This window comes from Xenopus tropicalis, chromosome 1, assembly GCF_000004195.4.
Source record: "Xenopus tropicalis strain Nigerian chromosome 1, UCB_Xtro_10.0, whole genome shotgun sequence".
Taxonomy (NCBI): Eukaryota; Metazoa; Chordata; class Amphibia; order Anura; family Pipidae; genus Xenopus; species Xenopus tropicalis.
In genome coordinates this window covers 168862824-168887377 of record NC_030677.2, presented here as the reverse complement: position 1 = coordinate 168887377, position 24554 = coordinate 168862824, and the positions used below count along the sequence as shown (strand labels likewise).

General features: G+C 36.3%; 1 protein-coding gene across 6 annotated transcripts in view; it reads right to left on the bottom strand.

Annotated features, from left to right (window-relative positions):
• Nucleotides 1–24554, bottom strand: part of znf608 (zinc finger protein 608) — a 56488-nt gene that overhangs the window by 12074 nt on the left and 19860 nt on the right. For all 6 annotated transcript variants that reach the window (XM_012968414.3, XM_004910480.4, XM_031893038.1 and 3 more), the window contains exon 3: nt 22685–22940. In XM_012968414.3, the coding sequence (XP_012823868.1) occupies nt 22685–22940 (256 nt within the window). The remainder of the gene's footprint in view (nt 1–22684; nt 22941–24554) is intronic.

Below are 24554 nucleotides of genomic sequence, written 5' to 3'. Positions count from 1 at the left end.
ATAATACCTAACATATTTTACTTGCTATTCAGCAGGCTGGAAGAACAAGGTACTTCAAATATAAGTGGATAAAGCAGTCTTACAAGATATGAAAACGTAAAGCTTTTTGAAGTCTTTTTTTTTAAGACTTTATTGTTTTAATCAAAATGTTTTAATACGTACACATTAATGTTTTAACACATACTATTGTTTGTTACATAGGTACATAATGTGAGTTTGTGGGTTGCAGGTGGCAAACAGCATAGGGTTTATATTTCAGGGTGTTCTATCTCAGCTGGTGATTGGGATTAAAATTACACACTTGCACAAAAATTGTGGTATATGGCTGCAAGTGGGCTATAGCCCTGTGAGCACTGGATACCATTTTATATTTACCATTTAACAGTCAGAACATCTGACTTTGTATATAAAAAAACAGGTCTGCATGGAGCATATATCAAAGCTATAAAAACTCACACCAACGTGGTCTTCATGGCTCATTAACCAACCTGCAAGTAGCTTTAAATTGCTACAAGTTTGAAAATGAAAGCAGGGGTCTGATTGGTTGCTATGGGTAATTGTACTGGCACCTATGTTTGTAAATCAGCCCCTTTATCTTTCACACAAAGAAATTGGACAGTGATAATTTAAAACCTAAATTAATGGCTGTGGAATTTACGCAGAAAAATATGTCGAAAAATTAATGCTTCAATGACAAACAAAAAAAACAGCAAGCTAGCATTGCGTTGGTGGAATATTTTAGGTGTAATAACCTTAAAGGAAATGTGTTAGCATTATTAACATCAAAGGGTAAGGTGAAGTGAAGTGTGAAAAAATAACATTTGCTAGGGGTGTGGGTGTGTGTAGGATCTGTGTCATGCAGGAACACTTCTATAAGTGAGGATTGCTAAGTATTCTTGGCTGTGTAAAACAATTAAACACTGCAATAATCACATTACTAGGTGGGCCCCTTATGATTACAGCCTTTAATAGAGTGCTTGCTTAAGGAAAGAAATTTATGACTTGACTAAAAAGCATAACATTTATGTGTAGTTTTTCTTAATATGCTTTTGGGGACAATATGTGTTATTTAACATGCTGCAATAAGTACAAGGACATGTACTTTTACAGATACTAAAGTTTTTCAATGTGCAGGATACGGCAGTGCTATGTGTGGAGCATGGGGTATGTGAATACATCCTGTTTTAAGAGGCTCTCAGTTCTTGTCTTGCATTTCTCTCCATAAACAATGCAGTTCTTTTGCTACAGTTCCTTGAGACCATTTCAGGAACAACAAATCATTGTGGCTTTGGAAAAATATGTGATAGTTTAAAGAACATAAAGAGCCTAAACCACAGATATAGTTATGCACATTATGAAAACATAAACTGCAACAGAAAACTACAGTATGTGCTATCCAGCTCAGTCTATGAAGAGCAATTACGCCAGTTGACTAAAAGGTTTCACAGAATTTAGCCAACTTGTATTATCCACAATCAATGGAAAAATCAATGTTTTGACCTACTGATAGAATGTAAAAGAAGCACAGTGTGGTCATGCAATCTTTCTAGTCAACCACCATCTGGAATGCCATTCACAAACATATGTCAATATTCTCAAATACTAAACTGAACTAAAGAAAGTCCATCTAACTTACAGTGTCCCTTGTAATGGCTCAACCAGTATGAAATGCGTGCATATGAGGGAGCATTATAAAACAGTGTTCGTGCACAGCTTCCACAGCTTATTTGCATTCATATCCCACACCTACGTTGTGCCTATGGCTCTATGCCACTAGGGGTGCCTCAAGGATAGCATCATTTCCTCAGCTCTTTGTCTTGAAGTCAGTCTAAACAACTGTTTTGCTTCATCTATCAGTTTATATTGCCAAGCCTGGGGAAATTTCAGTGACCAAAGCACAACAACTTTTTGGATAATAAAAAATATGTACATGACTGGTGCTACTCATGTATTCATGCTACATATCTCACTTCAAAAACAGTACCCTTCTGGGGCATTTTAGGTGGGAAAGAAATTGTTACAATCCAGAACTGGTTCTCCACTGTATTACCTTAGGTCTGATTAATTATTATATGCTCTTATAGTATTACATCAAGCTGCTCATCTACTCTATAAATTCTGTAATGATATCCATGTCATTTTTGTTCTAACTTGCTATATTTTATCTGAGTATTTATGGGTTAGTTTAGAATTATGCTGTGATATTATTGGACATTTACTTTCTGCATATTTATATCACAACAGAGCTGATCACCCTGTTCTCTGGGTGAAGGAACAGGAACCCTAAATCTGCAATCTGTGCACTACAGAAATAATTCTGGACAGCCCTTCTAAACCAGGTCAGAGCATTACAGAAAAAAATTAATCACTAACACTCCAAGTGTAGTAATGAAGCAATAATAGTACCTCTACAATAGCTAGGGAACCAGCATTGTCTAGTGCACTACTAGATAAACACCTAGCTGCTACATGCTAAGTATGGAATAAAAAAGTATAAATAACAGACCTGAATTGATCTCATTTTTTATCTATAACAATAAAATCATTTACATTAGGACAAAGTGTAGTGATAAAGGTCAGATATGTGCAACATATAACAAGCAACCTCTGGCAACAACACCTATGTCTCCAGCACCTTGGGGTTAAATAGCTTGTGATGAATAGTTATAAGCAGAAACCTGGAAGTCTATAGTGTAGTCCAGAGTACTAATGCAAAAGACAGTTTTGATCATGGTGTGTTCTAATTTTTTTTATTAAAACAGCTCTGTCTGGTTAAATGTCTGGTAAAAAACTACTACTTTGGGGGTCTTGGGTTTAGTTTTGTCTAAAATGATATTCGATAGGTTTCTGTAATTTTACTTTTGTAGGTTTCGTTGACTGGCTTGTCATAAAACTGATCCCTTTGTATGTGTTAGTATGCCTGTGGTAGGGAAATTAAACTGTATGCACACCTGGGAATATCTGTTTTCCAAATTGAAACCTTTCATCAATAATAAACATATAGATATTTTAGGAAAGAAATGAAAAGTAAAATTCCAAATTATGTTTTTGGTAGAATATGAATAAATATATTTTGTTATTGCTTTTTTGACTAAAATTGTTGATATCTTGAAAGGCATTATCACCAAATAATGGGCACGGCCTTGCAGGGATGCCTCCAAAAGACCAAGACAAAGTTGGCTACAAAGAAATTGTGCCAGGTGACCAGAAACAGAATTGCAGATTTAAGAGCTCCACTGCTGAGCCAAATGTTTGAAGAATCCCTTTAAACCACATCCTGTAATCAAACCATCTGGAACACAGATCTGTGATTAGTCACCCTGAACATTGAGCTTTATCTGAACAAATAATGTACTGCAATGAAGCTCAGGAGATAGGCCATTGCTAACAAAAAGAAACATAATGAAACACTTTATGCCCTAGTGAGTTGTTGCTACTACAGTCATAAACCTTTGAGACACATTTCTCTGGTGTTAATGTACTAAACACAGATTAAAAGGCTAGAAATTGGTGGTTTAGCTATGTTTGCCCTGCAGGTGACTGGGCTGAATGGATTGCTTTCTTTTTTTTTTTTAACTTTAAATACCCCCCAAAATTTAGTGCACACAGCCAGAGATGGTTTTTTATACTACTAATCACTAAGACATGGTTGGTTCTGCAATATGCATTGCAGAAATAAGGAGACAGAAAAAGACAAAACACAGCTTGAACTGCATAGCGTCATGCTTAAAGACACGAGGGGGGGGGGACTTCCCAGCCTTTATGCATTTCTAACAAAAAAGGAAAGCAGATCTTTGAAGACCTTCTCTAAAAGAAGCACACAGAGAGAAGGCAATGAAAAGCATAACACAGACTTAGCTTTCCCCTGGGCCTGCTGCTCTTAAACACAAAAGAACCTATCACCACCTCAATCGCTGTCGCATCCCCCGCAGCCTTTGTTCTGAAGCCTGATGAGCTGTATTGATTTGGGGAAATCGTTCAGCTTCTTGGAAAACTAGACTCAAGCTTATTCACTACCATCTATTTCTTCCTACTGAAAAGACAGTTGGTCAATATCCAGTTGACTGGTCAGCTAAAAGCATCACTTGCTGCTTTCCTCTTTTTCTTGCTTCCATAGTAACTGTATCCTTCCCCAGATGAAATAAATTATATTGTGTCAAATGGCAATGTGGCTTGGTGGATAAGAAGCAGTACATTCTACAGCACAGGTCAAGTTATGGTTGTTTATGTCTTACTTAATAAAATGTATTATTTCAAGGTTGAATCCACACAACAATGTACTTTAACTTGCCACTTTGATCAGTGGTAGAAAACAAGCTTAACATTTACCAAGGACCTCACCTTTACTTACAGTGTGCCCACAGTGCCAGATAGCTTTTGCAAATTGTCAGATATAAAAATATCACAGTAATGAATCCTGCCTTAATAACTCTTAAACTCCATGCCCTAATATATTATCTATATCACCAATGAAAACATTATGTTTGCTTTATTTTTCGTGTATAATATCCAAGATAAGAACATTTCTGTTATCCACAAAGCTTAACAAACAACAATTTCAGACCTTTGAGTGAATAAAAATGATGGAATACAAGGTGTATTTTAAATGCATTGTTATTCTCCATTGAAAACATCAGCCATTACCTGCACCAACAATTTGGATGCAATTCTGGGCAGAAAACAGGCCCAGTGAGAAGTAGTTTGGAAGCAATTTGGGGCTGTTTATAACAGAACAGGGGGGGATAGTGTAGGCAGGCATCAAAACCTGAGGTGGGAAGTTTACACTGTATTCAGCTAGTCTCCACTTTTAACCTTGATATTACATTTGACCCTTTGTGGATAAAATGTCACGTGTGAAAGAATGATCGATATCTGTCCAGCTTTATATTTAGCTTTATATACACAATTAATCCTTGGGTGAAAGAGTTCACAGTATGTATTACACGTGCTGTACATAAAAGAACAATGCAGTTCCTTTCCCCTGCAGTGATGTGTAATGCCTGCCTTGGAGCTTCTACTGCAGAAACAGAAAAAAAAATCAGATTCCCCGTGGGCCCCGGTGTCTCAAGAGCATACAAGGAAAGCATTGCAAACCTATCAATTTGCTGTACATTAATTACAGAATCTTCACTTCTAAATATTTCACAAACCCCCTTCTAATGATTGAGTAGTCCAAGAAAACATGGAAAGCAGCCTACAACGTAAAGTGGAATTGATTTGCTATTTCCGATTTATGGACATCGATTGCTTTAAAGAAAAGAAATGTACTAGACAGGTTGGAAATTACCTTTAACTCTCCAGGAGAATAATCATGAATACAAGAGACATTAAATAAATGGGTGCTGTAATGCTGCTGAGATCTTGCTGTCTCTTAGCTACGGTTAACAATTTAGATGCATTTTTACTGTAAACTGGTTAAATCTGTGCTGTCCAAACACGGTTTCTATACATAATACCCTAGGACAAGTTAGCAACTTTGTTTTAAGAACAATCTTATGCTATGGGCAGTATGCCTGTCTTTTAATCGGCCACCGGGTTTATAAATGCTGCACATAACATAATTGTGATTACTGAGGACTTGATTTTCTCCCTTTACATTAGTATAAACAAATTAAGGATTTAAAGGGGATCTACGCCCTTTTACAATTAATTCTAAGGCACAAGAATAACTATAAGTGGGTTTTGAAATATTGCACTATATTGCCTTTTCTATATTTACTTCTTACTTATAGCCTGCAGGTGCTGATCGTTTTCTGCTTTTGGATTTTTATATACAGAGATTCTGTTAAAAAATCGACAGAGGGATATACTAACATTCACTCTTGTCTATCCATCTGGGCATGTATGTCAGGAGGCCATTTAGACAGATGATCTTGTGCTTCTGGTGGATCAATTAACTGTGCTGATGGAAAAATTCTGTTGGTCACCCTAAGAAAATTGAAAAGGAACCACAGCTCCTCTTCACATCATTCCGTGGAATGGAATTATATATTATATATGTATGGCAGTCATATGGTATCAATCCTATTGGTTCAGCCACTTGCCATAAGATACCAAGCCATAACAAACATATTTGATAATATAACAAATCACATTAGTTTGCACTTGGGTTCAAAGCAAACACCATATAAAAGGGCTCATTTACATCTGCAAGTGCAGTTGTGGCCCCACCAATTTCCCCACAATCAGTTGTGTGTAAAACCACTTTAATTAAAGGTACCTGCATCAAAATTGCACCTCCCAATAGTTACACTTGGTGGAGCTTAGCCCTTCTTCCCTTTTCTTAAGAATCTGTGCCTTTTGTTACTTAAGAACCCTAAAGCTACCGCCACCTTTTGATTAGGCAGTAGCTCCAGGGTTCCCTCAGTGTCCTGTGTCAATCACTGCAGTGCAGTTGTGCAAAAGAATAGGGCACACGCGTCACTCAAACAAGCCAGCAAAAAATGGAAATGTCCCCCAACAATTGCACCCGATTTGGGGAGAAGACCATGCACAGTTGCATTCATTTTGGTGTCTTGGTACCAATTGTGCCAGGTGCAGTGCAACTGCATCAAGTGCATCACCCTCTTGCGACTACAATGGTGCTAAATTCTTGGAAAAATAACACACTGTGGGGAAAAAAAAGTGACAATGTTGCTCAAAATTGCACTTTGCTTACTGCACTTGCGGGCGTGCCCTGAAATGTCTTGAATTCTTTCACAGTCTGAAAACATAAAGTATATGTGACTGTAATCAGCTGGCTTTTCGTGTTTGTTTCTACACTATCTCCCTAAAACATCTTCTGCTTTATTTTTAGGATCCTGAGCACATTGTGCAGGGCATGCAGAAATGATTCATTATCAATGTTTGAACAGTTTCTTCCTCTTGTTTGTGGAAGTCATTTAGCAATCACGCAACAAAACATATCTTATTCTTTCAGATGTCTGACAGAGAATGAGATCAATGCTTCCAGCTAAAAAAAACCCTTTGGGATAGAGAAGCAGAGCAATACAGAGTGTTAGTGCAGCTCAGAGCAGTGATCAGAGCTACTTTTTATTGTTATAGGGAAACAAGATGGTGCTGCAGCCAGAGTCTTGCAGATGAAATCTTACTGAGAGAAGGCATAATAAATTCTTACTAATCTCCACACAAGTCCAACAATAACCTCATGTTTCTCCTGAGCAATAAAAACTGTAACAAAGGTGAAATCTGCAATCTTCGCTTTTTCCTACAATGAATGATTATATGAAGGTGTGAAAGAGATTTTTTTTTCTATGACACTGCAGAAGGAGATGTTGCAAAGCAGGCAGTATTCTGTGCTAGAGCAAAAGCTGTTATCTATTCACGCTGTGCTGGAGAGTGTGGAAAGCAGTCTCATAAATTATGATGTTTTAGTTATAGTCAAAGCATTTATTTGCTTCTGTGCCAGCACTGGGTCCTTTTCATCTTTCCCTACCAGGCCCTCGAGAACACATTCCTAAACCTCTGCTGGCGGCCAGCTGAGGCCTCGCAAAATCATAAAGACTCCTAATAAGCAATTCTTTAAAGCAGTGAAACTGTTTTCACTAGAAATAATCATTCCCCCATTATATCGTTAGATGGAATTTCAGGGACATTGAAAAAACACTGTGATGGTTATTTTAAAATGCTGTATTTCACACCGGAAGCGTTAAGTGTATTGGGGAAAAAAACAGAATAGACAAGATGTTCTTAGACACAGATTCAGTATAGACTGACTCGCCAGGTAATAAGCAATTACCCTCCCCTGGACCCTAATTAGGACAAATGGAAAAGCAGGCTACCAAGAAGTAAAATATGTTACCATTATACAAATAGCTCTAAAACCAATGAAAATGTTTTATTAATGTATATTAGAATTATATTTTCTTTCATTATATGTGGAGTTCCACGGTAAATAGGTCAACATCCCAAAGCACATCTTGTTAAACAGACACCAGACCCAGTGACTTATTGTACAAGTCATTGTGAATGTTGACTCTTTGAATATTTGATTTAATAAGTCATATATTAGTCATACATTTTTGGAGGTTTGTTCTGCATTTTTTAAAGAAGGGGTAAGAAATTATAACTGACATATCCTATATGTGCAGCCCAGTAATTTAATATAAATACCATTTGCTATACACATGATCAATAGATTATTTTTTACAAGCCATAACATATTAAATGAAACACACTTTATAAAGAAAACATTACTTGGATTCTTTCTTACTGTTTTTAGAAATATGAACATAAACATTGCATAAAGGAATATATATTGTTAGGGCTAAGTCACTATATATACCATTCACTTTAACATAAAGTACTGATAGTCACTTTACACCCCAACTAGTGCTCAAAAGTATATCAGTGGCAAAGCATAAAAAAAAATCAGAAAGTGTTTATGTACTTTGTTCTACATAAGCCCAACTAATTAAGCTCATGTCAAAAGAGGTGGGGGGTATATTTTCCCTATAAATATAGCATTAGAAAACACTACAAAACAGTTAAATGGAAAATAAAATGTTAGAGTCACTTTTCTAATTGTAATTTTCCAGAGCTTTCATAGTCCTATAAATTCAATAAAAATTACAACTGTTTCACATTTCCACGAATACAAAACTTCAAAGATAAATAACTTGCAGATACTTAACAACATTCCTTTTGACCACAGGATCCATTTTTAGACCTGCTGGATTTCTCCTTTCAAGACATTCAAGTTGCCAAACACGTTGTCGTTATTCTGTTACTATTTCATGTAGTCCCCAGAGGAAGTACTGCTTGCAAGTTTCATTTGCATCATTTATAGTATGGTTTGGTTTGCCATAAATCATGGACATTTCTGCAAGTAATGGCTGTGCTGTCTCTTTAGCTTCCTAGTCCATTAGAAAACTTTCTAGATTTTATAAAGGCATAGCCTATAAAGGCAAAAAAGAAGCTCCACATTTAAAGGAGAATGGAACTTGAAAAAAAAAAGATTTCCAAAATGTTCCTTTAGTACTTCCCCTCCCAAACCGCCACATTAGAAATTATATTATTACCACTGTTATCACGCACCATCCCTTTTTGGCATTTACATTTTGGTGCTATGTTGTTATTTTCCCCGTGTCACTTCCCCTTCAGCGTTATTACTCATTTAATGGGCAATTATTACAGCTTTATTTATTGTTGAGGTTTTCTTGTCCTTTAAATTACGTTATGTATGTATACATAACAGAAAAAAATGTTTGCAATAGTTTGTGAAATGCATGAGGCTTGCCTTTATGAATGTGTTTACTCATTTCTTGCAGAAAGCAACAGACAAGTCATTTCAGACAAAGCATGTTAGATTTATCATGGAAGGAAAAATGTTGTCCTGAGGACTTCTTAGGACTCGTATGCTTTTTTTCTAAAGAAAATAAAATGTCCAATGAAAGGATGAATTAGAATGCATATCCTTTACAGTAAACGCGCACCATTACCTTTTTGCTTAACAGCACACGCCTTCGAGCTATGCTCCTGTACAAAGAGTGGAATGTGAATTTAACAAAGTAATGAAGACTAAACAGACCCATTCCAAAAATATGCTGACAGACTACTTCTATTTCCACAAACAACTGTGACTGGTTGTGTTAAGTAGACAAAAGCAGAGCAGTAGATAAATGGTATGGCTAATAGATCATTTTAATCAGGAGATGCAGCTAATAAGGGCAATGAAAGCACTGTGAGTAGAGACTGCACATTGTTGCACAACAGTTACTCTGTTGTTAGTTGTGTTACTCATGGTGCTTTCTACTGCAGCCAGTGGGAAGCAACCCATTGTCTATTTTCCTTGTTTTCCTTGCTGAAGGAACATAATATAACATATAAAATTTAAAACAGCCAAGAAAAGGCTTTCTTAATGCTATAAACATTGACCTACATAACCAAATAAATGAGAGCATAATGAGAGAATCCAAATGGTTTCTTACTGCTAATTAACACCACAGAAACATGAAAAAATGATAACTAAGATCATATGATTTAAGATAATGATCTAAGATCATTTTCAAGCTATGAAAGCATTTATGTGCCATACAATGTAGAATCTATGGCACCGACAGAAGTAGTACTTGGTTTCTCTTTGATCTGAGCCATATAAGTGCTCCATTCTAGCAGCAACACTGGTTTGTGCCTCTGGGTGCAAGCACTTTGAACCTTGCCCCATGCATCATAAATGAGGCTGATAATGTTTCAGTCTTGTTAAATATGCTCAGTGAAGGATATGGTATAGTGGCTTTTGAGGTATAGCAGGTATCCAGTAATAGCTATTGACTGGGGCTAAATGGAGTCAACCATAAACCATGATAATTGTTAGTTTTCAGTGTGGAACTCTGATAATTGTGTTCTCAAACATACAAAATAAATACAAAAACACTTTTCTACTTGTCTAATGATAAAGATTAAAAGGAAAGAGTTTAAAAGCATTGTTTGCAAGGTCCTTGCACCCCAGCAAGTGTAAATTCTAATCCAAACATTTGCAAATGACTGGTGATTAAACAGTGATTAATATGCTATTATCTTAATATAATTTCTAAGATCTGCTCTGTTTCTGTCTTTATCGAAGCATATAATTACCATGGGGTGAAAGGGTGGCTGAGTAAATATGATCTTTACCCTACACAACACAGCCGCTTGAATGCTAATAGACTGCTGACAAGGAAATGCAAAAACTATATAAATATATATATTTCCCCCAAGAGTATGTAGGCATGAACTTTCCTGATAGATGCATTCCGTGCACTTATTTCAGTGTAAATTATTACCCATAACATGGTTTATCTATAATAAGCGCTTTACTAGAAGATAATCTGTAACCCTGAGTGACACACACAATCCTCTCAGAAAAAGCTAGAGCATGATTGCTTTGCTCAGGGGACTGCAATGTGGCTGCCAATCAATCAAAACCTCTGACAGCCTTTACAGCCTTGTTCCATTAGGCCTAACACAAACTCCAGGGTTTCCATTCATATTATTTCCTTTTTACTCTTGTGAAGTTAATGCAGGTCCAAGGTTTCAATGACTAAACTCTGCAAGAATATAATTTGCTTATTTTGCATTGACTGCCCCCCCCCCCCCACATTTCCTTCTCCCCATAGAAAAAGCCATGATTGTTCTAGAAAACTATCACATGGGAAAATAAAACACACAAGGACAAATACAATCTTTTCAGCTTTCATTAAAAGCAGTCTCTTAATGGATATTATTATCTTCTGTCAAAAACATACGTTTACACAGCAGCCATTGTCAGCCTTTGGGTGCTGAGTTGTAATATATGACCTCTTAACATTTGCCATTTACTATTTTGGAGGGTTTATTCATATATACAGAATACTATAAGAAGGTAATGACCAAATATAAAGTATACTCAGTTTTGTTTTCAGACACTTTAGTAATACTGCATCTCTTTCAGTGGTGTTAAATCAAAACTAGTTGAACTCCCAGAATTCCTAGCAAACTGGTTATAGGTATTTGACATTACGGTATCTGATGAGCAGCAATTATACCTTCTATTTAATTTAAAGTTGCTCAAACATACATAGCCGCATTTCTCTGGTAACCAAGAACGACAATCTCTTTCTATGCCTATTTTCAAGCAACTTTGCAGTAGGCTGGGCAAGAACGAACTTGCAGCCATAAGAGCATTAGAATTTTCTCAAGGCTATGGCAATATAAAAACTTGATATCGTTTTAATGTTAACATGACAACTGTATAAGAAAGTGGCCTTATGCTAAATCAAGTTCATGTATAGTATTTAGGAGTTATTTACAACAGCTAGCACAGTTGTGGTTGCACAAATACCCTTACAGTCAATAGTACAAAAATTCCCATTCATTTAAGGTACTTGCATCAAAAAATGTTCCTTTAACTTCTAAGTGAAACTTCTGCTGAAAACTACACCAGCCAGACTTAGAACATTTTCAACACAATTTTGTCCGATTCATGTCAAAATGCAAACACAATTGCATTATGGGACAACCCTGCATTGTGGGGAAAAAACACGGATATTGCGCTCAAAATGTCACTTTGCTCACTGCACTTGTGGTTGTAAATGACCCCTTCTGTCTTCTTTGTCCAACCAAGGACTTAATCCACTGGTGATGGTATAAAAGTAAGCAAGCAAAGTTTGGCATTATTAGCAGAAATAACTATGACACAACAATTCAAAGAAAAGCAGGCCCAAGGCAATGAAGAACAGAACAAGTCAGAATACACGCATACTTTAAAGCATGGTGTGTTAAAAGCATGCCATGGGCTTATCTTACTGCAAGAATTGGCTATGCCTCAAAACAGTTTTTTACGTTAGACAGCAGTGAGAGTACTTCAGTCTCCTTTTATTAAATCCCTGGGCACTAAGGCCTCGGCTTTCAGCTGTCACTCAGCACATGATTTCACTAAAAACAAAGATAAAGTACATTCATAAATCTTGCTTTAAAGGAAACTAAGCTGAATTGCTTTGCAAAGCCCCTTTTCTTTCCCCGCCATTCAATATGTGTCACAAAAATGAAGAACGTAACATAGAAAAAGCTAAATACATACATGTGCTCGCATACACGCAAAGAGAGAAAGAGGCTGCTCTTCTTTTCAAGTCCTATTGCCAGCTAGTCTTGTTTTACTATACTGCTTTTGTTTTAGAATAAGTAAAAGAAACTATTTGAGAGCCATATATATCTCTTTTCAATCAACTGAGGCTTAGAGCAGCTGCTTATGTGGCATTATTCTCTACACAGCCACGAGTTCTTTGTAAAACAAATAGCTTAAAAGAAAAAACAGCTTAAGCAGATGCTACTGAAATACATAGTAACTAGATGCACTTAGAAATTGCTGTTGCTCAGCTGACAGACACTGGGTTAAAGTGTTAACACTCAAACTTACCTTACCCCTCGACTTTCTGCCTTCCCCTTATATATTTAAATAAAAATATATATATGTGTTTTAATTTTCATATCACCAATCAGAGAAACCCATATTTCTTATAACACGTTGGCTGATGCAATGACTAATGTAAAACAGATTGAAATTCACAGCTGGGTTGGCTACTGATAACCTTTTAAGAATAATAATATTTTCTTTTAGTACATGAAAAGGTTGACACGGGAAAGGTAAACAGAATATTTATTGGCAATTTATCTGTTGGCTTGTGGCCCATGCCTACATACAAGCCAAGGATTTAAAACCCTACAGTCCTTTCCACTGTAACTGCATATAAGAAGTTTGAGTTTTTGTGGGAAGAGTTCCAGGAGGAGAATGTGGGGTTAACTTTTTACCTCAAACCTCCCACCAAGTGGTTCCTGCAGATTTTGGCTTTTTCATCCTATCATTTGTGTAGTTTGAAAATAAAAGGCCATAGATAATAATACATAGTGCATGGAGCAGGGTTGTCTGGCTGGAGGTCAGTAGACATAATGTGGTCCTGCAAGAGATTACCCAAATGAAAATTTGAAGGCAGGAAGGTGTTAACTTCTCTTTACTAGCTATTGGTAGGCATGGTGCTAATCACTCAGCTAAAAACCACACTATATCACCCCCTGCAGCTCCCATTGACTTGAATATACGTTAAAGCCTTAAAAATACCAGTGTTGGCACATTACGGCTTCTTCTATTCAAGTCAATGGAGGCTGCAGGAGGCAATTTGAGACATTTTAAGCTTAGGTGTAAAGTGCCACGTGAAACTTCAGGATTCAGAAATTTTCTTTACGGGCAAAAAAGCTCTTTCCTATTTTAATGTAAATGGAATTTTATAAATAATGAGTAGCTGTTGCTTATATTTACATAACTGTAACACCAGCTTGGGAGATATAAAAATACAAAGTGCCTTTAGTTGCCTTCATATGAACAGATTTGCAGCACAATAAGCAAGGCCAGAATATCTTGTGTATAGAATCGCCACTTTCATTAGCATACATACACGTTGATTCACTTTAGCAAGGTGCAGAAAGATTTGTCAGGCAAACAAATACAGTATTCTGTTATCTCTTCACTTTCCCCAGACATTTAATGAGGGGTGTAATGATTTATTTCCTAACTATTTCTGGTATGATACAAAACATTTTGAAATAGCATCTATGCTAGAATGAATATTGAAGCAATACCTGTGTAATTGTATAGTAGGATGAAAACTTTTCCTTTGTTTGCCAAGAATGATTTTATTTGCCTATCCTTGACAGACAGATATAACAAATGAGTTTGACCCCTATTTATTTGCAGTTATAGGGTCAGTAACAGCAAAAAATGTAAATGCTTTATATACATTTGTGTATATAAGGCATTTACATTTTTTGCTGTTACTGACCTTACTGACTGCAAATAAATAGGGGTCAAAACTCATTTGTTGCTGTCTACTCAGTTGATAAAAACCTTTCATATACAAAATACAATTCCTTCTACCGTGATTTTTTTTATTTGCAGTTGCCTGACAGCAGTAATCTATAACAACTAACAGAACATAATGTTGGATTATCTTAATGCACATGTAAGTTATGTATAAGGACTAACAGTGACAAGGTGAGGTTAGGTGGCATTTAGTAGAAATGTCAGTTTTTTTGTTTGCATATGAATCTTTGCAGAATCATTGATTTTATTTAAGTGAATTTGATTATTTTGAGCAAAGACCACCAATTATGTTTCGAAAAACACAATAGATACACAAAACCAAACAAAACTACAGGTATGTATAAATACACATATAAAGATTTATTATTACAATTGTACATGTATGTGTAAATACATTTGGGCCTTTTCATTTTCTGCCTGTTTAAAATTACATTGTCTGCAACTATTCTGGTTTTACATATTTCTCAATTCCCTTAACAGGAAAAGTCAGAACAAGAAATTATGCAAATGCTTCACTACTTCAGAATCAGCATCCACAGCCATGGCTGGGGATCAAGGAGTCTGCCTGAGTCTCAATAGATTTGCAACCGAGCTGCTCAAGTGAGCATGGCCACCCACTATGAGAAATGCTACATTGCCAAGGCAACTTTCATTGCACCACAGCTGCTCCATGAAGTGTAAAGGCCATGATCATCAAATGAAAGCATTTAAATTACTCTATCATGCAAAGCTTAACATTTGTGTCTGGTAGTAGTCATGTGACATATGCACAGTTGTGTATATTTTTTTACTGTATATCTACATCTTTTAAAAGGGCTGTGGACATTTTTATACAAACCACAGACTTATATTAAGAACACATAATTGGTGTTAAGCAGGTGTTCTTTCTTATACAGGCAACACACTGTCAGATGGTCATCACTACTACCTTTCAATTCTTGGGTTCTAGGTTTGATTCCAGCCAATAGACTAAGGTACTTTAGTGAATATTCAGAGACAATGTATGCCAAGAGAAAATTAGCCACATTAATCTCAGAAACAGCGTACTAAAGCTGGCCATACACGGGCAGATCCGCTCGCTCTGCGATGTCGCCAAGCGAGCGGATCTTCACCCGATATCCCCACCTACGGGTGGCGATATCGGGGAGGCATGTAGGCGAATTCGATCGTTTGGTCCTGGAGCCAAACGATCGAATTCTGCACGTGGCAATGGGGTAGTCGGTTCGGGGACCGCATCAACGAGCCGATGCGGTCCCAGATCCGACTGGATTTTCTAACCTGGCCGATCGATATCTGGCCAATTTCAGACCAGATATCGGTCGAACAGGCCCCTCATTTCTGCCCCTACACGGGCCGATAAGCTGCCGAGTCGGTCCAAGGGACCGATATTGGCAGCTTCTATCGGCCCGTGTATGGGGGCCTTTAGGGTCATATGTAAATATGGGAAAATACACCTCATGTAAGGCAACCTTTAGAAGAGTTAGATAAGGATAGATTTGAAACTTTTGTAAATAGGCCCCTAAGTGCAAAGCATTTGTATATTCTCTCTGCATTTGCATGGGTTTGCGTGGGTTTTTCTTCCACACTTAAAAAATAATAAGGAAGGTTGACTGGCTCCTGATAAAAGTGGCCATGGTGCGTACATATGTGATAGGGACCTTACACTGTTAAATCTGCCAGGGAAAAGATTTATGTGAATAAAAGACAATATGCTGGCACTATTTAAGTACAATAATAAATATAACTATGTACATAAAGATCAGTAAAAGATATTGAGCAAAACACAGCTAAGCAGAGGGCATAATGTCCGTTAAACTCATGGCAAAGTGCAAACTACAGTTTCTTAACACTCAAAGCCACACACAGCTCTTTCATTATTAATTACCATTTGTCAGTTTGTTGATTTAATCTTTCATGCCTGACTGAGTTGGTGCATGAGGAAGTGAAATAGCAGTTTACCTTGATAGGCTGCCTAGATCACACTGTGCAATGTACCAGAAAGACTGACAGTCACTGATTACAACCACAAGGTTGTAACGGAAACATAAGCCTAGGGATTTTTTTTTTCTTAAATGCAATTTAAATACAGTTAAACTCTAACTAATTAAAGAGAAAAATGCACACACACACATGAAAGGAAAATACATCATTGCAGAAGCAAAGATAAATATTCAAATGATTTTGTTAGATATAGAATTTTTTTTATTCATTATTGAATTTACACATTACAGTTAAACAGCCCCATAAATTAAACAACAGCTTTTATTTTGTGCGTATTCTTTTTTGTTTGGAGGGAGGGTTGTAGGAAACCTCATTGGCTTTTTTTATGGTAAATTTAGAAAATATATGAGCAGTGTACTTATTTGTTCTTAATTACTGAAACAGCCACTAAACTACTTTAGCTGAATGATTACCCTCATAGAGAGAAGCAAGTAGCATGCTGTGATCTCACCCTGGGGCTTTAATGTAATGCTGATAAGGGCAAGTGTAGAGGAGGGAGGAAGGACAAACAGTGGGGCCATGAATCAAACCATGATATTTTATTGCTTTATTACTATAAAGGAATTATCTAATATCAGACATACAACAATTTATAAATTTATTAGTATCATGATAAATGCAAAAAGACAAACAAAAACACAGAGAACGATGGATGTTGCGGTTTGTATCGTAGGAGTAGGACATTCTGGGAATATGTTCACTCCCTTTGTTTGATTCAAGCCTTGTGGGCATCCATTCATGTAAATGTAGAGCAATTAGACTGGTGATGCTAACACAAGGAGTTTTACAACAAGCATGACAATTGTTATGTACATAACATAGATAATAGAAGCTTTTATCTGGACAGACTACACCTCTTCTTTTGGAAAATGAGGGAAGTGAACAGATGTCTGAAATATCTGACTTTTTTCCTATACTTTCAGGAATTGTAAATCTGCATTGACCACACAATTTGCAGTGGAGGAGATTAAAACATTGCTCTTTTGATAACAAATTGCTGCAGCTGCATTGCAAATAGTTTACTGTAAAATACTATTAATCCATCAACTCCTTATCAGCTCTTAGGTCATTTGGTCTCTACTCTCTATTTACAATATTCTTACAGTTACTTTCCTACTTAAGCCTCCTTTCTCTTTATCTTCCTGGAAAATTTGGTTACCATAGTTTCTGTGTCACGCTGAGACTTGATCTGTAGAGCTGCTATTAAGCTGCTGATAACAGTGTTTCTGTTGCAATTTATGAGAAATGTCAGTTGAAGGCACAGTGAATTGTACACACTATATTTTCCCAGCTGGAGATATCCGTGAATGGAAAGAAAAACATGAATACACATGCACTGTGGGCTAGAAAAGGCAGTTTCCTACTTTTGTAGGGTGGTCTTGATTTGAAAAACAAAATTCCCCAGGAATCTTTCACATTTGCTACAGTAAAGAATGTGAGCAAATAAAGAGTTGTTTGCTGTTCTGTTATTTCACCTTTAATTCACACATCGCTATTCAGTCAACTGCTTAAAAAGGAAACAAAACAAACAGTGCTATTATATTATTCTATCACTGCAATAGGTTTTAATGTATGAAACTGAAAGCTTGCACACATCCATATGGATGGAAATTGAAGATACCACTAGCAATTGAGGTTTAATGAACTGTTATGCACCTAGGTGAGGATATTATGCTATTTTGGCCAGAAGTCTTACATTTGTTGGAAATATGTCAAATACTTTACTGTGTAACAAGCATTGTCCTATAAGATGCTGGGAAAAAAATTCTCCCAGACAAAACAAAAGAGAGCTTTATTTTGACTGGAAATTGTTTTCTTATTTTAGTCATCAGCTTATAATACTCAGGGGGAAAATGTGAACTCTTTGCACAACATTTATGGAACTAAAGTCGTAAACTCACACAATTCCGAGCTGGTAAGGCACATTGCAGCATCTATTAAACAAGCACACATTTTCCAGGAAACTGAGGATTAACTTCCCTTCAGACCTTACAGGAAAGCTCTTGCAAACAGGGGAAAGTAGAATGGTTACTTAGCTGTTCAAATGAAAACATACTGAGTTGTGGCAAGCAGCCAGGGGAACGATTTCAGATCTGTTATCCCATCTGGTTGGCTTGTAAGCTATTGGAATATACAACCTAATATCTGATTTAGAAACAAATACTGACTAGGACTCATAAAAGCCAGACTGCTTGGTGTGCTGTTTATTATGACTATATAGCTTGTGATCCATAAAGCACAGTCTTCCGGCAGTTGCAGGGAACCTAAGCATTGTCCAAAGCACCTCAGCAGTAGAAAAAAAAAAAGTGTTCTCAGTTATTATGGCCTTCAGCCAAGAAGCTCTCACAGATCAAGCAACAAGTCTTATATTTTGATCACTCTCTTAGCAAACCAAACATCGCCCTCAATTTAGTGGTTTGCAGCCTCAGCATACTCTAATTGAGTGCAGACTTTTAACTTCTATGTGAAAGAAACAAAAGTAAGAATTACATGGTGTTTGGTGATAGCTCAGTTGCTTTCACATCTGTTACTGATGGTTTAGCTTGGGGGCTTGAAAGTATTACCTAAGAGTTCAGCACAGTTTAAAAGGTACTGGAGATTAAGGTTAGCAAAGTGAAGAAGTAATTACACGACACCTGATAAAAATAACCTGAAAAGGGGCATTCAGAGGAGCTGAATAAAATATGTTGAATAATATACTAAACATATTAACAAACTTTCTCACAAATAAAAATACAAAAATGACTAAAGCAGAATCCTCCTCTAATGCAGAGTGTGTTTAAAAGAAAAGCTGCACAGCAGGGCTTCCCACCCCCACTGAGAATTCCACATGGGAGGGATGTCTACATGCAGCCCTCAAACATGATTGCTGTAGGCCAGCTGAGAAAACAGTTTGAGTTCTAACCTCAGCTTTTAGATGTTAAGTATGTCACGTTTTGGAGACAAAAATTGTATTTTGAAAGATTATTTTGTGTCTAAAACGCAATGAAGCTCAACATAAGTGATAACTAAAGAGCCAAAACTGACCAGTGTGGCACTGAAAAAGATTTTTTTATTTTTTTTCTGTTAATTTTATTTTTTGTAAATTGAACAACAAATTCTGATCCACCTGCCACCACCTTTGGGATTAACAAGAGAAATGATCTCCTGCTCTGAAGTGTTAGCAACCCCCTATAAAAACACAACCACTTCATCTGTATAGTTTAAGTTCATACCTCGGTCCTCTATAACATAAATATTTTTTTAAGAATTCTATGCTGGTTTACCCCACCCCAGCCCACAATGTACATATCTATATAGGACAGACAAGGATCAGATATTGCAACATTTGAAAGTACATAACACCTTTTAAATGAAATGTGAAATGATATGTTTAACATAGTAATAGGATTTTTTACTTAGCAGATGATTATGCTTAGAGGTTTAGGTTTCTAAGCTGGTCAGCTATTTCAGATTCCAATACCTTTTAGCTTTAAGACGCCACCTTCATCATAAGCCACATTTGCTATTGAGAAACTTGAAGGTGAATTTAGGAATAAAAAGCAGCCAGCTATAGTCACATGTGTCATCATCACTCTGCTGCATATTTTGTTTTACCCATGTTTGAGGTAAAATGTGCATTTGGCTGTCATTGCCACCAAGCTGTCTGCTCCCCTTGTAACAGAAAAGCTGCCATTTTGCATTATTATCATCCTGAAAGAATGATATTGAATGTCATGGATGATCATGATACTCAGTGACTAAATGCCCTGAAATGCCATTAACTCAGTGTTTATACTCCAGTAGTCTGGACATTACTAATGCAATGTTTGCATACATACAGTATATACAAACATCCTTAATGTAGAGAAGAACTCTAATTTTAGCATTCATTACATTGTTACCTTGATCTTCTGAATTTAAAATAATTCACCAGTACCCAGAAAAAAAATATAAACAAGCTTCATATTTTTGATCCTATATTTCTATTGATGTTTACATGTTCTAAAAGAAACACTGCAAGATGATGCCTGTAAGTCTACTAATGGGGGAAGTGTATAGCATGCTGGCAGTTCATTCGTTGTACAAAAGCTGCCAAGTGAAAATTGTCTGCCCACAGAGAAGTTTTCACATTGTTATATATATATATTTATGTATAAAGAGTGAGTGACAGATACATTTTTGCATATTTAAATACTAGTCTTTCCTATTAACATAGTAGGCAAAACATCCATTTATATAATGTGCTCTTGCTTTAGATATTATATGCACCATACACTGAAGCTAGTCTAAACATATGTCTCTTTTTTTCCCAGAAGGAAAAGAGCAGCTAAAACAGACTGTGACAGGTCGAGTAACAGGTCTAATTTCATAGTAACCACCCCTAGAGTATTATATTCCCAAGAACAGACCTCTGACAACAGCAGGCATTAGATTTAGTGGAGGTCAGGGGAACCCTTCAAATAATATGTTTCATCTTACTGCACAGTTCCTTAAGCATTCATGTTCCCTGAGCCTGTATAGTAAGAGGCTGATGCACAGCTCAGAGCACACATTCTGTTTAGAACACCCTTGGCCCAGATACAAATGCATTTTAATTAGCAGTAAACAACTCATTTACATAACTTCAAACGGTGATTGGTTTTTGCACAGATGAAGTTAAATAGGCACGCCAGCAGTTGCCATCTTTGTTGATCAGAGAGCATATATCTAATTCAATATTGAAAGGCTTATAAAAGAGCCAGAGTGTTATTAACAGGACAACTGCCATACAAGACTTTGATTTTAGATTGAATGCTAGGAATCAAATCATTTTAAACTTAGCAAGAAAAACAAAACTCTTTATTAGAGAAAAATGAGTATATTAGGAAATGCCAGGTGGACAAAGACTATTCCTTTCATTTCTAATCCCAGGAAATCTGAATACACATAGTTATGCAAAGCCATGTGTGCCCCAAATGTTACAGATGAAATGTCATGGAAATTCTTGTATGCATCTGTGAACAATTTTGCAGAATACTTTTTCGTGCCAATGTACTTTAAAAATGGAATAGATCAAAAAGGAAGGAAACCCAAAACATCCTCTGACAATTTTGCATTTCAGTTGAAGAATAAAAATTCTTTCCAAGCCAGACAATTTCATTCTCGACCTAGTTAAATGCCATTTTTTTTTTTTTAAATAAGCTGTTTGAAAAATAGTAAGCTATTCATTATGTTTTAGCCTCCCTACTTAAAAAACCGTGGCATAATAATAACAATCCCAGAATGCCACAGAGATAACATGATACTTTTGCAGGAATTAAATGAGTCAATCCTTGAAATCCTTAAAAGCAGAAAATCTTTTTTGTCTGGAAAAAGGGTAGGGTTTTCAGGCTGGAGGGATTCAGATGCAGGGAGTACTTCAGATTTGTAAGGAGGGGTGTTGTTGCAATAATAATTTAAAGAATGCCATAAACTAAATTCATTCACTTGAAATACTCCTTATAGCTTAAAGGCTTTTTCTTCAACACGGTAAACACAACCTCTCACAGCAGTAGTTTGCATAAGACAATAGGCAAAGCAAAAGGTTAAACCACTTTTTATTATACTTTTTGTAAAGGAGCAGCCTTTCCCAGTGCATTAAGCATGAATATTGCATCCAAGGCAACATTTCTTGTGCTGACTGATTTACTAAAAAAACTGCTATAACTTGATTGCTTTTTTTAAGCAAAAACATAAAAGGATACCAAACGAACCCTCCGTATTCGTTTTTCCTGCATTATACTTTATAAAAAAAGAGTCATAGATAATACTACTGGTTTGCACTTGGGCTTCTTTGATGCAGAATATTTATGGTTTTACTACTCCACTGTTCCTATTTTCTCCCTCATTGTAATGTATCAATTCTATGTTTAGTATTTAAGACTTTCAATCTTCTAGATTTTAAACTGACAGGTTCAACAATTATCTGAACTAAAATCACATTGAGAATACAGACCTAACATTGGCATCCTATGTCAGCTGTCATAACTCTTCTCTAGTAGTGGCACAAAGCAGGAATTGGATAGCCAGAAAACCGCCCAAGTTTATATTTTATATATAGAAAGAACACAATACGGTACAACTAGCAGACAGTGTATAAATATCGCATATAAACGCAGATGTTTTTTCGCATGCAAGAAATTATTTTGTATCAAATGAATTAACCATATCATTAATCCACTAATGAAAAATACTAAGTTAGTATATTGGTTCACACCACTCTGCTGTGGTCAGGAAAGAATAATGAAGTAATTACATTATATAATTGATCTATTATGTTTATCACATTTACAATTCAACAAAAAAGACTTATTAGTAATATTGTAAATCAATTCTTCTGAAAGAACGTACCTTCTTCTGTTTCGTGCCAGACAATTCCTTCTAAATTAACGCTGGTTCCAGGTTCACAAGGTCCAAGGCATTCAGGTTCTGTTACAACCCCAACATCACAGGTATTTATACCCACTGAACGAGTTCGCACCAAGAGCTGTTCCACTGGAGCTGCAATTGTAGTTGAGGATGGAGAAAAGTAGGAAGGCAGAATCTGAGGGGAAATGCTGCTGTGAACTGGAGGTGGTGGGGCAGGCACTGTAAACAGGGGATCGACCTAGAAAAAAAGAGATGCAGTGATTGAAAATAAATCAGAAGTGAAATTATTTTGGTGGGATTGTGGTTGGTGGGTATGTAGCACAATTGTTTCAGGTTACCACAGTAAAACCATTTTTGTCAAGTAAAAGCGAGAAAAATACTGTCAATAAATAATTATAGCAAACAAGTATTAGCAAAAGCATAGTCTTTATTTCTATGTGTTAAATTACACACATTAGTGAATTTACATGGACCAAAAAATATTATTTGGTCATGGTCACACACATGAATAGGCAAATTTCACTGATCTGAGAGGGCAGCTGCTGGTCTAGATGGCTTATTTTGGAAACATAAGGAAAGACTGGATAAAGCTATTTTCTATTAGCTGATGACCTTGCACCATTAGGGTATTTTATTAACCAACAGAAATGTTAGCCCTAAGGGACCTAAATGATTCAGTATTAGTGGTAACCTAAATTGGCTGTGGATTACTGATTTGCTTTGGTCAGCGTTCCATGATCAAGATACCTGTTTGTTAAGTGGGTCAAGGCAACTTCGGAATGTGATTTTGTGGAATGAAACAAGTGAAATTAAAGTGTTTGGAAAAGTTAATTGTATTTTGGTTGAAATTGTACTATTGGTTGAAAATGTCTCCTTGCAAAAAACTGTGCTTAACTTGTTTGTGTCTGCTTCAGTTTCTTATGTTTATGTCATAAACTCCTTTGATGTGTACTGCACTGTGTTTAGTGTGTACACGCGTAAGTGTAACTTTTTGCATCAGGTTGTAACTAATCTTGCAACCTCCGAGCTGTGATTATGCTGTGTTTATCTACAGCAATGTTTAGTGATAGCTAGATGGGAGGATAGACAGTGTGTAGTATTAGTATTTAGTATTTCCTTGATTCTAAAGGCCATCTCCTGGATTTTTTGCAGTCTCAAAGAAAATCAGATAATGCTCACTGAGTAGAAAATTGCTTATGTGCAATGCACCATAAGAGGCTACTTGTCATGTTTGCTGCATAATCTACAGCTATATCATTGCATGATGACAATCCAATGCCTCTCTAGTTCTCCTTGTGTGCATCTTCCAACCAGAGAATTATTATTATTATCCTTTCTTTATATAGAACCAACATATTACACAGTGCTCTCACAAAAGCAAACAGTGAATTCTATTTTCCCAAATCAAAATTACATGGTATTGCCAAGAAATGGGCTTCTCAAGCAAAGCTGAATAAATGTCCATAGCCTTGATTTAGATTTTAATAATGTTTTAACACTATTGCATCTCTCAAAATTACAGGTTTTCAGACACATTTAAACTAATTTTCATGACTCTATATCTTTGATATTCATATTTTCCTTCGAAACATCCTTCTTTACCACAAAAAAACCCCTCATAAGATTAGGTATTTTAATTTTAAATTTAAGCTACTGATGCAGTGTTTAATTCTACAGGAAGACAAGGTCTTGATTGAGCAGTAAGTCACTTAGGCTCCTGGATGTCTCTGTTGGTATCCTGAACAGGGTTTTTGCAGCTGGCTGTCTGTGATCTTAGTTTACAACAGTTCATCATTATCTGGCAATTATTTTGCCCCTATCTTCTCAGTGACCCCCAAGTGTCATTCATGAG